Here is a 17,426-nt window from a genome sequence, read left to right as displayed (position 1 = left end):
CTCATTGCAGATTTTAAAGAGTTTGGCTGAGTTGTTAGATGCCGCAGAGACACGAGCTTGAATGTGGACTCTCTTCTTGGTGAGGACAGAGAGTCGGTATTGCCTTTGTAGCAGGCGACAGACCAGTTTGCCAGAGGATGAACAGGAAGGCCTCCATTTTCTCTCAGCTGCCCTACACTTACGATTAAATGTAGCTAGATCAGAGTCGTACCAGGAATTGTACTTGGCTTTGGACTTCAAACGGATCCTCATGACAGGGGCAAGAGCATCGAGTGTATCAGAAATTGAAGAGTAGAGCAGAGACAGGGCTGTGTCAGTGAGACAGTCAAAGGTGGAGGGGGGAGAGAAAGTGGCAGCAAAAGCCTCAACTGACACGCTTCTTGGGCTGGATTTCCAAGAAGGTAGGTGGCAGTGTTTGGGTAGGCTTGGCTTGGGGGGAAGAGAGGGAGAGATGAGATGAGAGGAGGGAGTGATCGCTCCATGAGAGAGAAGTGGTCAGAGGGATGGAGAGGGGGAGGTCCGAGGAGATCAAGACATTGAGTGTGTGCCCTGCAGAGTGAGTCGGTCCAGAGCGGAGGATGGACAGGGAGAGGGATTCGTAGAGGTCCCGGAAGAGTACAGAGGAGGAGCAAGGAGAGTCTAAATGTATATTTAGGTTACCGAGGAGGAGGAGTTGAGTGGTAGAGGCTAGGAGGGAGGAGGAGAGGTCTGCCCACTCAGAGAGAAATTAGGTGATTTGACCAAGGAGGCTGGTAGATGGTAACCACAGTAAGAGAATGGGTAGGCGAGAGAGAAAGCCTACATACAAGGTATTCAAAAGAGGAGTAGGTCTGACTGGGAATGATAGAGGCAGGAATCCACTCAGGAAAGATCACCCCCTCCCCCCCCCCACCGGACCGGGAGGATCTGCGTGCTGAGAGGATCTTGTAGCCATCAGGGAGGAGAGTGTCAAAGCTTGTGACAGAGCTGGCCATGAACCATGTCTCAGTAAGACCAAGGACATCAAGGTCTAGTTCTTCAAGGAGGAGGCAGATGTCAGAGGAGTGTTTGACGGCAGGGCGAGAGTTGAGTGGCAATATGAAGAAGGTTGCCAGCCTTTAAGACCTTCAGGGGAGGGGTACAGATCAGAGGTACGCCCTGCGGAGGAGAAAGAGCCCTAGGAGGGGCAGAAGAGAAGGAGGAGGAGAGAGAGGGCAAGGTAGCCAAGGGGGGAGAGGAGGGGACAGCAGGAGATGAGAGGAAATTGATGAGGCGAGGGAAGCGCCTATCAAAGAGGAGATTGGCCCGAGGGCCTTGGACCGTGACAGTGCCATTTAGGTAGACATTAATGATGACTTTAGAGGAGTCGAAGGAAGCCATGAGAACTTCCCAGCGAGTGCCACCATTAATGGGAGAGGAGGAGATGGGGCAGAGCACAGAGACCATATGAGGAGTCCATAGATCTGGCGAAGGAACGACAAATAGGATGTCGGTAAGGGTCTGTCTGGCGGAAGCATTGGAGTAGGTGTCGGCGATAGAAAGACGAGGGTTAGAGGCCAAGATATCCTTTTTGAACTTCTTCCTACCAGACTTAGTGAGAAGGGAAGGATAGTCAATGGAGAAGCAGTTGGAGAAGATAGGAGAAACAGAAAGTGCCATTGGGATGGAAGTGAGGAGAGGATGGAGATACTGGGGGGGCTAGGGCAGGTAGGTGTGGGACAAAAGAGTGGTGAGGTCACTGGGCTGGCAAGTTAGAGAAGAAACAGTATACAAGCAAAATACAAAGAATTTCGAAATGGGCAGCAAGATTTGTCTTTTTAGCACAAAGCAAAAACAGCAAGATTTGACTTTTTCAATCTTGGAATCGGATGTTAGCAAAGGGTTTCGGGAAGCACTGCGCAGCAGGATGACACCATGCGAGTAACAAGCAGAAAGAACCGTGATAGTCAAAGGAAGTAGAATTGAGTCCATAAGAAGGGAACTAACCCATAGTTCTGGAGGTGGCAAAGTCAAGGCAGTCCGGATTTCTTAGAGGAGTGAGGTGGCAGCATCATTGTGGTTAAGGTGCAGGGAGGACCCCAATTAGCGTTCCGGAAGCGGACAGGGAGTAGACGGGGGCCTTGGAAGTGGGCCTTTGCTGAGAGGGCCGGCTAAAGCCTGCCGGTCCCTGAGTGGATGTAAGAAAAAACTCAGCAACCAATGGGAGTGCAGCACAGGGAGAGTTGGTTCAGCACAGCCTGCCTACACAACAAAGAAAACCATGGCGGCCATCTTGGAAGGGCCAAAGACAGTCAAATAAGCAGCAATAGTAGGAAAAAAACTTGTGCTTTAAAAATAGCAACGCAGCTCCAGGTATTAAAAAGCTCCGAAAATGGCTGCACGATGAAAATGCCAAATAAAACGGTCCTTTCCAACAATATTTTGCAACTTTCCTCTATTTTTCTTTCTTCTTTTTTTTCGAATTTCGATTGTTCAGGTTCAATAATTCCCCTGGAGGTGCAGTAATGCATAGAAAGTGCTCCTACCTAATGGAATGGTCAGCAGCCGGGCACAAACTCCACATGTGCAGGAGAAAAGATGGCCAGGAGGGTGGAAACAGGACCTCACTCCCAGTGAGAAGCTACATCTACCAGTTAGTCAGCATACCCATACATCCCTCATGATGGGGATAATGGAGTGGATGCCTGGGTGAGAAATATTTACTGCTGGCAGTATGGCATTAAAGTCAACTAATACCTTGTCATTGTTTACGTTTACCCTGTGGGACTGTATAGCTATGGCGGCTGACCACATTGCAGAAGGGGAAGAAAGAGACTGCTTCCTGATAATCAACAAGGATGGTAAGGAGGCAATTGTCACAATGCACACAATAATGGAGGAGAGTAATCGACACTCTCCCCCGAACCATAGAAGCCAAATAAATTCGACCCTCCCACCGTGGTTGATGTGAGTACACAGGACACCACGTGGCAGCCAATGGGGGGGGAGGAGTTAGGGAGAGGTTGTGGATAGGGTGGTGAAGTTAGATACACCGGATAGAGGGTTAGGGAACACCTAAGTTGGGTAGGAAAAGGGGAAGCACAGGAAAACACCCTCCTTATCTCTAACCTGGTTAACAATTAATATGAAACCTTCTGCAACATTTCTCCCAATCCTGACTCCTGTCCAAATACCCACATTACCTAAACACACCTTAATACGCCTGCACATGCAGCAGAGATAAACATATAGCAAGCAGATATGAGCACAAAACAATGGAATTAGATTCCATACATGAAACACAAAACACATGGCTCATTGGGCAAGCTGAAGCAAAACTTAACATACATGACCATAGAATCCAATGCCCCTGGAAGGAGAACACTGGTAGTGTTTGTAAAACCCCTGCTCTTATTGAGGGATCTCTAACATAATGTCTTCCCTCTTGTCTGATGAGTTAACACACATGTCACAGATTAATTCGAAAATATTGCTTGTTTGGTTGCCGCACAGCTGATGTAAGCAGAGCACTCCGCCTAGTACCCTCTGTGGTACCTCAAGCAGTTTCAGAGTTCAAAGTATTAGCAAAACGCGAAGGTTACTTATCTTAGCTCCGAGAGGCCCCGTGGGACCTCTCGCAGGTAACGAGTTAGAATGCCGTACACAGCCCGCTAGCCTGCCTACCTGCTCCTTTCTCGCACACCGCGTTCACAGGAATAAGGTCTTTCAGCAGTCCATGCTTGCCATAGATTCGTTCCGCGTCCAGCTCTCGCCGCACCCAAAGAAAAATAAGCCACACCTGCGTGCGTGCCGTTGCTTACTTTATGCTGCTCACAAGCAATTGCAGCTGGAAACGTGCACGTGTAGGACTACATTTCCTTCCACAGAATGATGGGAATTGCAGTCTTCGTGCAACCTCCAAGCTAGGAAGCAAACCTTGTCGCTCCCTTTTGGCTCCAGGCCTTATTCCTGACAGAAATGGGTGAATGCCTCCAGTCCGGCCTGGATACTGCAGTCAGAATCAGCAGATCCATGGCAACTAGAACAGTGTTATGCAGGTTTGCGTGGTTGAGGAAGTCTGGATTTGCACCAGATGTGCAGACTAGACTCCTCAACATACCCTTTGACGGCTCGAGGCTGTTTGGCAGCAAGGCTGATAGTTTGGAAAAGCTGCAGACCTCGAAAGCAGAGGATAAATCCCTTTGCACCGGCCATTAGACAGCCTCAACACCCCTACTCCACTTCATCTTCTTGGAGGAGTAAGTCCTTTCGATTCTATTCAATTGGTAGAAGAAGAGGACAAGCCGGCCACAGAAGATTTCTTCGTGGTGGTCGAGAGAGAGGTGCTAAGCCAACCCAAGCAGCAGCTGTTTTACCCTCAGCCGCCACTTCAACTGCCTCAAAACCACTCTGAGGCCTTGACTCACAAGACCCCAGTGGGAGGCAGACTTACTCAGCATCTGAAAGAATGACGGCATTACTTCAGTTGCTTGGGCATTGGAAAGTGTAGCTCAAGCTTAATGCCTTCCTTTTCAAAAAAGGCCTCTGGATCATCCACCGGGGAACAACTGTTTCAAAGTTCTGAATTCGCCCCTTGTGCAGGAAATTTTGACCCTGCTAGAGAAAGGTGCTATCGAACAAGTACCTGTGCGGGAAGGAACAAGGGTTGGTATTCCCCATACTTTCTGATTCCCAAAGAGAACGGAGGATTCGATTGAGACCCATCTTGGACTTAAGAAACTTGAACAAGTTCCTCAGGAAGGACAAATTCAAGATGGTTACCCTTTCCCAAATCATTCAGGTTCACCAAATCTGGATGGTGTCATTGGACCTTCAGGATGCTTACTTTTATGTGCCTATCCATCTCAAGCACAGAGTACCTGAGGTTCGCGGTTGGCGGTTCTCCTCAGTTTCAAGTTCTGCCATTCGGGCTGACCTTCGCACCAAGGGTTTTCACCAAACTGATGACAGTGGTGGCAGCGAGTCTCGGGAGAGGGGGGATTTACGTCTACCACTACCTAGACGATTGGCTGATCATGGCTTGTTCACCCGAACAGGCCCAGGAACATCTCAGCCTAACCTGCCACTGACTTCAGACTGGTCTTCTCCCTCAATTACAAGAAGTCCCACATTTACAAGAAGTCCCACATGATACCATCTCAGACTCCAATTTATTGGAGCAGTCCTGGATGCTTCCTTGGGGAAAGTCACCACCCGAGGTGAGAGCTCAACATATTCTGTAGATGGTCACCAAATTCCAGAGTGCCCAGCATCTTCCGGCCTTCAATGTTTTTGAGGTTGCTCGGTCTCATGGCATCCTGCATTTTTCAGGTGCCAGAGGCTCGCCTCAGAATGAGATCCCTCCAGTGGGCTCTCAGTACTCAATTGTCCCAAATCTCAGGCAGAATGTCAGACCACCTGAAGGTTCCAAGCAGAATCTCCCAAGACCTTCTGTGGTAGGCTTGCAAGGACAACATTCTCAAGGAAGAATCTTTTGGCCAGCCATGTTCGGAAATAATGGTAGTGACGGACGCCTCACTAACGGGGTGGGGAGCCAACAAGCTGACAGTCAGCGGTCGTTGGGTTTCCACCGGAGTCCAAACTACACATCAACCTTTTGGAGCTGAAGGCAATCAGACTAGCGCTGAAGGCCTTTCTGCCCTCTCCACAGGGAAAGAATGTCCTGCTAATGACAGACCACACTGTTGACATGCACTACCTCAACAAGAAAGGAGGTGTAGGGTCCCTAACATTGTGCAGAGTAGCAATGCAGCTCTGGTTCCGGGCAATTCAAGACGGAATCTCTTATCAGCAGTTCACCAAGTCGAAGAGTAGAACATGGCGGCAAATGCTATGAGCAGGCAGAGCACAATCTCACACAAGTGTGAACTAGCTCAGAAAGTCCTTCAAGAGATATTCACCCTTCGGGGAACCCCTCAAGTGGACCTGTTCGCGACCAGTGTCAACCAGAAGTGTGAGCTGTTCTGCTCCAGGGAATTTACCCCAAGAGGAGCTCTAGGGGACACGTTCATAGTGGACTAGGAATTTACACTCCTGTACGCGTTTCCTCCAGTCCCCGTCATTCCTCACGTGATCAGGAGGTTGAGAAAGTTTGGGAAACCCATGATCCTAATTGCACCAGATTGGGCCAGGACAAACTGCTACCCGGACCTTCTGGACAAACCCATCTGCCCTCCAATACTACTTCCACAAAGGGAGGACCTTCTCTCGCAAGAGGATGGTTGAGTTCTCCATCCAGAGGTCAAGACACTTAGCCTTCAGGCATCGTTTCTGAGAGGCTGAGCTACAAACATTAGGACCTTCTGGATGACGTAATGGAGATCTTGCTTTCAGCCAGAAGGCCAGCAACGAAATAGTGTACTGCTGCAGAACAAGTTCAGCAGTTGGTGCAGAGATAAGAATTTGGATCCGTTTCTATGTGACACACCTATGGTGCTTTCTTTTTGTTACATTTGGCGAATCTAGGGCTCCAGATAGCAACAATTAAAGGTTACCTGGCGGTACTATCTATTTTCAAGCACTCTTCAGAGGAGGATTCATATTTTAAGATCCCTCTGATTGTTCAATTCCTCAAAGGACTTACTAATGTATTTCATCTTAACCTGGTGTAACATTCACATGCAGTTTTCTAAAAAGACAAGGTTTTTCTCAGGGTGAAATCTTCTTTTCTCCCTAAAATAGTCTCTGACTTCCACTTGTCGCAAAAAATCATTTTGCCAACTTTCTATCCTCATCCTGGAAAAGAGGAGTAAAGATTACATAGATTGAACCCTACCAGGGCTCTCAGTTTTTATGTATCAAGAATTGTTAAATTACGTCAAAATGACAAATTTTTCATTGGCTACACTGGCCCTAAATTGGGTTCAGCTGTTAAAAAACAAACCATGTCCAGATGGATCATCCTGGCTATTGGGGAATGTTACAGATTAGCAGGCAAAAACCTGCTGGAAGGCTTAAGAGCACATTCCACAAAGGCATGGCAACCGCTGCTCTTCAAAGAGGTGTCCCAATCAAAGACATTTGTTCAGTGGTCACTTGGTCGTCTATTCACATGTTAGAGACATTCCTGCCTGGATTCATCTTCCAGTCAGGGAGGATAATTTACAAAAGCTGTCCTTCATTCAGTCCCCATGACAATAATTAAAGCAAAATAGAATTCGTACTCCCACCACCAAATTATTACTGCTTTGGGAGTCTATCATAAGATGAGGAATGCGTGGGAGGACACAATCCATTCGAAGAACAAGTTACCTACCTCTGGTAACGTTCATTTGATTGGACTTTCCTCCCATGTATACCTCATCGCCCTTCCCAGCCTACCCTGCCGTAGAATTTACATGTCTATACACTTCACACTTTTTTGGTGCCTACGGTCTGACCGCCTGGTAATTCCTCTTCAGGAGGGGGAAAGCAGAACGGAACCAACGGGCGCTGTGTGTGCTACTTGTACTAATGATGACGTCGACAGTCGAACGGAGGCCCTCGAGGGACATTGACTCAACGAGACAACACACAGCGCCCCATGTTGAAAAATAATTCCCAAGCAGCTGAAGCTGGAAGGATAATTATCATAAGATGAGGAATACATAGGAGGAACATCCAATTGAAAGAAGTTTACCAGGGGTAAGTAACTTGTTCTTTCCATGTGACCCCACAGCTTACATTATTTGGACAATGTGCATTATGACCGGACTTAAGACTAATATGTATGCAACTGATGCAATTGTGTGTGCTGTGCCTAGCCACCTTTGCCCACATTCCCATGTTTGTGAGGCACTTGTACAATTCATATGTATGATTTTTGATTTAACTTTTGTTTGGATTGCTTATCAAATAAAGCTCTTATGTTATGCTAATGTTAATTCTGCAGGACCCTAAAATGTTCTTATTTTGTTTTCTGTAGGCCAACCACAGCTGATGTTGACAGCAGGTCCCAGTGTCGCAGTCCCCCCACAGGCAGCTTTTGGTTACGGATACACTGCACCTCCTTACGGGCAGCCCCAACCTGGCTTTGGCTACAGCATGTGAGGTGGAAGAGCGTTGCCTCAAACATGGCGTATTTTCATACTAAATTCCACCGTCCCTTCGTGCTGCTCTATTCACAACAGGGAAAAAGCAACTGAGTGTTGCTTTGTGTTGTCCCCTTTGATTCATGAAGGACTACTTTTTTTCTACTGCAAATCTTTCCGGATCACACCAATTGTTTTTATTTTCACATTCCACGTCACGTTTCGAATTAAACTGTTCTTTTTCAGGGGACTAGTTTGAATGGATTTATTCCAATGGGCTCTTTTTTTATTTTTGGCAGGACTGCTTCTTAACCTTTTAAACAGTCTATTGTGAAGAATCCGATTTGCACACTGTAGTGTTCAGAAACTTGTATTGAAACACTACATTCAATGTATGTGATCAGTTTTAGTACAGTTTCATCTAAATGCATATTCGTCGCATTGTATATTAAAAAAAAAAAGCGATAGCAAAGAAGTTTCTATTCCACTTGAAAGGCTGCCAATGGCCGAATAAGAAAAACACTAATCTGCATATTCTACGCTGTTTGGATCGTGCAGCTCTCAAAAATGTGTACCAATGGACCTGCATCATCTGAATGAATTCCAGACCTACCATGAAATTATGCAGGCCTTTTTTTGCACATCATCCAGAAAATGCTAAGTGTTTTATTCACTCCATATGTAACAGATGGACTTCTTTTGTGCTGTATCCTGTGCTTTTTTTTGTGGGACCATTCCGTTCAGGAGCACGGAAAACACCATCCCGTCTGTATTTACTGACTCCTTTTCCAAGGTTTGTGTATGTTGGATATTGTGGTGTGCTAGGTCACTGTTTTGAGTGTACAGAAGAAAGAATTCAAACGGAAAACAAAATGCTGTTCAGTTTTGTTTGTGCAATTTGAAATGACTCAAATTGAAAATAAAATATCGGACTGTGGACATACTCTATAGAGACGGTTTCTATGGTGTGCCTTCCTTAACTGGGATATTTGCAGACCTCAATGAAGAGTGATGCAACAGGAGAATGTTTTATCTTGCCCTTTGTTACTATGGTTCTCTCCAAGCTAAATGAATTAATTTGTTGCTTGAAGGCTACGATACGAACCAGAGATCGCGATCTTGCTATGCTTGCTACAAGAGGACTTCTCATAACTGGTGTCTTCAGTCTTCACTCGCCCTTTTCTTCTCTATTTAACGTTGGGTTCCATTGCAGCATAGATTTTTTTATTTCTTTGTTAAAAGAATATATTCCTTTCCTTTTTTCAAGATGGTAGTATTTTGTTTTGTACCCACCATTAGTAAAGTCTATCCTAGTGCACACCACTAATTGTCTCGGTGCTTGAGCGAATTGGGTTATTACCCAACTCAGTATTAGTCCATCTTGCAATGTCTGCAAAATGAAGTCAGAGTCCGCCCATTGTGATCTTAAAATCTGGGACCTTCAGGTGACTAGTTAGTTGGTTCTCTCCCCGTCTAACTTACTAGCTAACAGTACACAGGTATATATCTTAAATTGCTTTTGCACATTTGTTCTTTAATAGGGTTATATGTCGCAATCCCCCTAGACTCTCATGCGCACACATTCCCACACTTAACTGGTTTTCCGAGATGCCCCTCTTCTGGCCCAACCGTGCCTATCAGCCCCTGCATGCACTTGTGTGCGGTGTGGTGTGGCTTGGTGGGTAGACAGGTGGACTTGGGGCCAAAGGTATTCCATCTTTTTTGCCTGCAATCAATAGATACTGGCATAAGAACTAATACTGGTAATTGTTGGTCTAGTTTGCTTTTTGTTTACACTGCCAAAAGGTAAACGCTCTTAGCATTCTCAAGATTGTCAGCTGAGGGATGAAAGGCAGAGTAGTCTCACCGGGTTTCAAACGTACATACTCCAAGTTGCTAAGTAGATGCTTGGCACACTGAGCTATTTTAGATTATTCTAATGCACTAATACAACATTTATATTGCCATTAAACTTAACTGTTTGATACAGTACTATAATATAGTTAGATCTGTGTTTAAAATAAATGGTTTGTATGCTTGGCTGTCGAAAGGCTGTCTGTTTAGTGTCTGCTGACTCCTGTCATTCTTCTCCTTCCTTTGTGTTATTTGCTGTTCCAGAACGGATGTCCAACTCCAGGCCTAAATCCGGTAGGGGGGTTTCAGGATAATCCCTCATTAATATTCATGAGAAGAAATGTGCATACATTTAGTGCCATTTTATGCAAAGGTATCTCATTAATATTAATGAGGGGTTTCCTGAAAATTGTTTTCAGGCCTGGAGTTGGATACCCTGTATGTTTGTAAATGCTGTGTGCTTTAACCGCTTATAGAAACTGCTAACAGCCCAGTGGTAACCTAGTGTAATAAATGTTGAACCAGGAGAAACCATGCCTCACAACAGCCACTTAACAAATATTGCAATGGCAGAATAACTGTACACATTGTATTGATCAGCCATTACTTTTTCATATGCGTCTCTTCCATTTGCAACACCTGGTTGGTGCACCAGAAATGGCTTCTTTAAGGTTTTTTTTACACCAACACAGAACGTGCTTTCCCTCCCTGTGTGAATGACCGTACGCACTCCTGTCTCCTTTTCCTGTCCACTAGTCCCTATATTCCTCAACTAGTGTTTTCGTACAGTCTTCTTTTTAGTTGGTACAGCAATGCTGTGCAACATGTTGGTTGCTCTTTGAATTGATATGTTCACCCTATTTCCAACAGCTTACAAACATTTCCCATCAGCCATGTCGTAAACTCTGCACTTCACAATATCTATAACTGACCCACACATGATCTACCCAATCAGTCTCTGGTGCAAACATCGTTCGACAATGAAACACTGCGGATGCATAAAATGCCCTTTGCTTAATTTGCAGTCAGAGAATGCAGAGCAGTCACTTTAAGCACAACTTCGTTCTCCATGCCCTTGGACAGTTCCAGCTTGTTTTTATTTTGCTGGAACTACACTGTTTTTCATGTAAAGCCACCCTCTGAACCAATTCATTTTCTATATTTGAGGACTTCGGTCAGAGCAAGCTATCTCCATTCCCAGCCAGCTGGCATTTCCTTCTGGGGGAAAAGATAGTCAAAACTTGTACACCTACACCAAATGCTGCTAATGATTAGGCATTAACATTTTAGAAACTGTTCACCAACTGCCTATTACCAGTGTCGCCCAAATGTGAATGCAGGGGTATCCAGATCTTGCTGTGTATGTATCGCTGGTGCGTGAGGACAATACCTGAAGCAAGCTGCTTTTGAGTAACGTAAGCAATCCTTCTGCTGCATATAATCTTTTATGGGTTCATATACTTTGTTTTCCCATCATCAGGCATGGTATTCTTGATACATATATTCTCCAGCATATGGTCTTGTATGGATTCACATGTTAATGGCTATTCCCCGGCAGGCCAGGATTACTCGGTAAAAAACAAAAATCTGTTTTGCATACGACTGAAAACTGCTGGTCTCCTTTTACAACCAATCATTGTCCTTCGCTTCATTCTGCCCTAGCCAATGACACTCGTCCCCCTAAGCTCCACCCATGGTGGCCATCTTCAGAATTTTACTGCACGTTTCAGTGTTTGGAGTCCTCTCACTTAGCTCCTTGAGAATTGTAACTATTCTCCCTATTTATGGATTGTTTTTGATAGTTTTCTTTGACCTTTTTCATAGTCACCAGTCACATGTTGACTGCTGGCAACGTGAACCTGTTGTGAGCGAAGATTGAGTTTCCATTGTTGGATCTTCTCTCTGCAAGTTTTGGAGGGCCCAGGCTTTGGCCTACATCTCACCTTGACTGTGTCTCTTCAGGGCCTGCAAATCCTGTGGCCTGAAGAACGTTTGTCTAAGATCGGCACCTCAAGTGCCTGTATTGTCTACACCCGGACTACAAGGAAGACTGATGCATGATCTGCGGTGGCTTCCCGGAAAAGACCAAGAGGGATCGCTATCGCAGGTTGGTGGCTTGGCTCAAGGAGGAGAAGGTCTCTGATGCAGCCTCCGGGCGTAGTTATGCCTCACTGAGGACCAGCTAATCCCATGAGCGTGCTCACTCTGAGCAAAAGAGGCTGAGGTCCATTGAGGATGCTCCTTGCGATGGGATCCAAAAGAAGGCAAACGTCATGCATCTGCTTCCACAAATGTTGCTGCTGCTATGGGTTCTAGTTGGGGCAAAGTCTCAGTCTCCGGCACAGTAGACAGTAAGCCTAACAGCCGGGGGGCGGGGGGGAGTGCTTTCTGTGAGGAAGTCCCTGTCCCCTTCCAAACACAAGTCTGTCTCGGGAGGATAGCTCAGTGGCAACGCGGTCGGCTCGGAAACAAGATGACACGGAGCACCACAGGTTCGATCCCTGGGTATTAAGCATGTTATAAATAACCTATCATATCAAGTCGCCTTCCAAGGACAAGTCATTGAAGGAGAAATATGCGGGAGGCCCATTGGCGCTCCCTCGTTTTCATCCGCTTCGGTCCAACCGTTGACCAGGTCTTAGTCTACCAAGACCACAGCCTCATTGATGACTTGGTCTACCAGGACCTCCAACGATGGCTACCATTACTTTGACGAAAAGTTAGCCGATAACCGTTTCCATCGTCACGGCAACAGCATGGGTGGATGTGCCTCCATGGCCTCTGTCTACTGTGCCAACCACAACTTCATGGGCGGTGGCTCCAATTTTGCATATTCAAATCATCACTGCCTTCCTAAAGGATGAAGGGTAAAGGGTTCAACAAATCTACCGCTATATTTTCCACCTGTGAAGTAACTGAGAAAGGCCTGCTGCGAATTCACTTCCAAAGAGTCCCCCTAAACAAGTCTCACATCTGGTAATACTGATTCAATGAGGTTGGAAGTGAGGTAACTAGTGTACTGCCACAAAGCGAAAACACTATGAGAGATTTAAAGTTGTTGTAGTCACAAATACACTTATATTAATTTCACAAAGATATTTAATCAGATTGTGAACAGCCGACACGTGTTTCGACCTAACCGGTTGTTCTTAAGGCTGTCTCATGTAAGTGTGATACAAAAGGAAGTAACCCTTGTTAAAGAAAAATCAAGGCAAAATGAGTTTGCAATAGAACTACAGTAAGTATGACCAATTTCAAATCATCATCATAAAAGTGATTTCAATGTCAAAATACAAAATAATGAGATGGTAACATACCAAAAAAATAGTTGATAGGTGCAGGGTTGAGCGGTAAGCAGCAATACAATAGATGGGTACCCCCTACATCGCTGGCAAGAGGGGAAACAACCAGAAACAAGGCACAGAAATCAAGCCAGCGGATATAAACAAGTCCACTATAAACAACACAATCCCACCAGTATTCGGGGCGGTCCCTCAATCAACCCCTCAGATCACTACACGTAATACATAGACAAGTTTTTTTTTAGAAAAATGTATTTATTTTTCTTTATTTAATTAGAAACATTAAAATGATTATTAAATAGATCAGAGCTCATATAAGAGTAAGTATAAATATAGGACATACAGTTATACAACATAAATAAAGTGCAAAATGTGAAGAAAAATGCTAATTTCACAATAGAGCTGCTGGGAACTTGCTGCCCAATTACAAGCTGGATAATAATCACCATCGTCCAAAATAAGTCCAAGTCAATGTCGAAGGATAAAATCCACTCGAGAGAAGGGAATCCCTCGAGTGGAAAAAATCCTAGTCAACCGAATATAGTCAGGATGGTTTCGAAATGAATTCAAAGATGGATTAAATCCTGATAGTGGCAGCAAAAAAAGTCGTTAGTTCCGAATCTAGCAGTTTGAACATTGCAATAGACAAGAAACTGAAATGTCTTCACAAAAATGATATTCATAAACCCATACTCTAAAAAGTCTAACATGGGATGCTATACGTCAACTACTAAGGTGACATGCGAAATAAACCACAAATACGTAAAACAGTATCGTGAGCATGGTGCCTTAAACCAGGTAGTTTCGATGGAAAACACATCTAGCTGGATTACAGATGATGTCCATCTTCGTCAGGACGTAGCATTCCCGTATAAACATTCAGGAAGATTCATCTGTGTCTTGAAATTACCTACACAAATGTTATAAATTAAAAAGAGACACTAAAAATGTATGTTCTCCAAACAGTGAAATAAAGAAAAAGAAACGAGAAAATAGTAATGCTAACATATTAGCATTTTTCTTCACATTTTGCACTTTATTTATGTTGTATAACTGTATGTCCTATATTTATACTTACTCTTATATGAGCTCTGATCTATTTAATAATCATTTTAATGTTTCTAATTAAATAAAAAAAAAAAAAAATTTCTAAAAAAACTTGTCTATGTATTACGTGTAGTGATCTGAGGGGTTGATTGAGGGACCGCCCCGAATACTGGTGGGATTGTGTTGTTTATAGTGGACTTGTTTATATCCGCTGGCTTGATTTCTGTGCCTTGTTTCGGGTTGAGCGGTAAGGCCATAGACAAAAGAAAATGCATAAAAAGCTGAAGTTCATGTTCATTGGAAAATTCCTTTGTTTTGGCAAAACTATTCTGCATTTGAGTCATCAAATATATGTTAAACTTTGCATGCCTCTCTAGTCCTCACTGTTACCACTCACACAGGACAGGTGTGGTCCCCCCCTCTTGATCCATTCTATCTCGTAGCGCCTCAATTCCTCACTCCTAATCACTAAAGTCTTGTAGAGTTTCACTATGTTTTATGCCATCGGGTTTATAATAACTTTACAGTTTGGTGGCACTGGGGCAAATGATGTGTCAGCACACGTATCAGAATAGTTTTGACAAAACAAAGGAATTTTCCAATGACCATGAACTTCAGCTTTTTATGTATTTTCTTTTCATATAAGTGTATTTGTGACTACAACAACAACTTTAAATCTCTGTTTTCTCTCTGTGGCAGTGCGCGAGTTACCTCACTTCCAACCTCATTGAATCAGTCCTTCCTGAAAGACGCTGGTAGGGTGAGTGAGTTGCTGCCTCTGTCAGACTTTCTGCCAAGACCCGTGAGGGTGTCTCTCCACCAGCTCCTGTGGGATCTCCATGGAAATCGGTGCACAAATACAGTAGTTTGGAGGATGAACAACTGCCTGAGGATTTCTTCTTGGACCATGAAAAGGTCTCTGGAGCTCATGTCCGAGGAAGGTTTACCACACCAGGAACCGTACTTGCCTTACTCTTATGTCCCGTCCCCTTTCCTCAGTAGTGCATGGGCATCCTTCGCTAGGGACTGGATACAGAACCTTTTTCACCAGAAAAAACGTTCTTCCCCTTTAAATTTAGAGGTGTGTGGGTGCACAGCCCTGTGAGCATGTGCTCGCCTGACTCTGCTCACCGGTGCCACTCCTCAGTCCCCTTTTCTGCGTCGACGGGAACAGGCCGATTTCACCAGCGCTCCTGGGTTTGGCTCTGCCGTGTAACGCCACACGCTCTTCCCTGGATTCTTCTATCTTTGTCTTCTTTTTGTCATTCAGGTACTTGGTCCTCCGGTGTCACGCTCCGCCCCGGCGCATGTCGACTTCAGCGGGCTTCAGCAGGTGTTCAGCCTGCGAGGGGTCCTTTCCTACATCTGACCCCCACGTTCTTTGCCTCCTCTGCCTTGGCCCCGACCACAGCTGGGACGTTTGTACTACGTGCGGCGCACGGACTCCACGTGCACTGAAGAACAGGATACGTAGGTGGAGGGAGTTCTTCGAAAGGTCGCCTCCAGAGGACTTGAAGGACTGTCAGAGATCAAGGCCCAAGGGAGGGCCGCTATTTTCCATCCCACCCCGTAAAGGCACTCCCTCCCAAAGAAACGCCCGAGCAGGAGGAACCTCTCTGGTTCTCGCACCAGCGCAAATACTGAGGCTAGTCCAGCTACCGGCCTCACACCTGAGGGGTCATCAGATCCTTCCGGAAGCAGTGCTGAGGGACCGCAAGGTTCTTTTACCAGGTGTACACCCAAGTGGCAATGCCCTAGTACCGGCCTAATGTCCGAGGGGGCGCCTGCATGCAACACTACCGGCGACACTGCCGAGGGCAATATGACTTCCGAGCCTAGACCTGAGGTGCAGGGTAGGCCTCATACTCCACCACCAAAAGTCTTGGAGGAGGCTGAGCCCTGGGAGCCAAGCACCACGACTTTGGCACGCAGCTCAACAAAATGGCCGCTGTGCCAGACAACATGCCCGCTTGTCAGATGACACTCCTAGGAGCGGAGCAGGCGGGAGAACGAGTTTCAAGGTGGGACTGGTGTCAACCAGGTACGTGGCCTACAGTTTATCTATCAGCGCAGGGCAGGTTCCCCATGCATCTTAGACAGTGTGCTCCGGCCCCAACAGCCCCCAGCCACTCCGTCAATATCTCCTGCCTCCTCTTCAGCCTCTGAAGACAGGTTCTTCTAAAGGTTCCTGGCGCTGATGCGAACCCCCCCAGATGGTGGCCATCCTGCGGGATGCAGTCAGACTTGCTCCCTCTGGTCACTCCACTGGTGCCCATAGTCATTCCTCCCATGGCTCTGGCACCACAGGCCCCAGCGCAGCCTTTTCTGCCCCTGCCGGCTCCTTCGATTACGGCTTCCCTGCCTCCCACAGTACTGGTGGTTTCACACCAGCCTCCGGCTCCGGTCTCCACACTGCAGCCCACGGCCCCCTGCACTGCTTCACCCGCTCTGGACCTGCCAGACACTATGGTGGACACAGATGAGGAGAAATACCCTGACACGCTGTCATCACAAAGGCCTTCCATGACCGGCTTGCAGGTTTGGCAGAATATTTGGCCCTTCCTCAACCTGAGGTCGAGCAGCCTGAGGAGGGGGTCTTGGCAGAAGTCTGCACCCTATGGCCCCCTCCCATAACGGGTATCACGATGCAGAAAGATGTTGTGGCCTTGGCCAAAAAGGGGTGGCTCAAGCCACACTCGGCCCAACCTGTCAATCAGCGCCTCGATGCCAAGTATAGACAGATGGAGGGGGATCCACTCTTGCTGTCGGCGCACCCTTAACCTCACTCTTCGGTGATGGCTGCGGCGTAACTTTACTCTAAGCCTCAGTCGTCCTCGGCCACCTCGTCCTCGGCGCTGCTAGGCAACGAGGAGATGATCTTGGAGGGGTACGGGAAGAAGCTGTACTCCAACGCCTCGCTGCACCTGCGTCAATACAGCACGGATGCCATGCTGGCAGCAGTTAACCAGAAGCTTTGGTGGGAAATGGTGGACTTCCTTCCAGAACTTCAGAGCCAGGAATGCTTTAGGCTGGTAGGACAGGACATCATGGAGTCCACTGTGGCCCACATCAATACCTCTGACCAGGGCCATCTGCATTGCCACGGACATGAGATGGACGAGCCTGACTTCGGTCTACTAAGTTTAACCCTGATGTCCAGGAACGCATATTGGACCTTCCGTTCGAGGGTAGTGACCTCTTTCACTCTACCACTGACGAAGAATTGGATAAAAAG

At 46.3% G+C, this 17,426-nt stretch overlaps 1 protein-coding gene across 2 annotated transcripts in view; it reads left to right on the top strand.

Moving 5' to 3' along the window:
- Nucleotides 1–8,938, top strand: part of CLTC (clathrin heavy chain) — a 1,506,669-nt gene extending 1,497,731 nt beyond the window's left edge. The window contains exon 32 of one of the 2 annotated variants that reach the window (XM_069615119.1): nt 7,883–8,938. In XM_069615119.1, coding sequence (XP_069471220.1) covers nt 7,883–8,007 — 125 coding nt within the window. In that variant the 3' untranslated portion in view covers nt 8,008–8,938. The remainder of the gene's footprint in view (nt 1–7,882) is intronic. The other variant, XM_069615118.1, reaches the window with a different exon arrangement.
- Nucleotides 8,939–17,426: the final 8,488 nt, after the last annotated feature.

This window comes from Ambystoma mexicanum, chromosome 9 (genome assembly GCF_040938575.1).
Source record: "Ambystoma mexicanum isolate Mex_15411 chromosome 9, UKY_AmexF1_1, whole genome shotgun sequence".
NCBI classification, from domain to species: Eukaryota; Metazoa; Chordata; class Amphibia; order Caudata; family Ambystomatidae; genus Ambystoma; species Ambystoma mexicanum.
The sequence above is the reverse complement of the archived record's forward strand: the minus strand, read 5'-3'. Positions and strand labels throughout refer to the sequence as shown.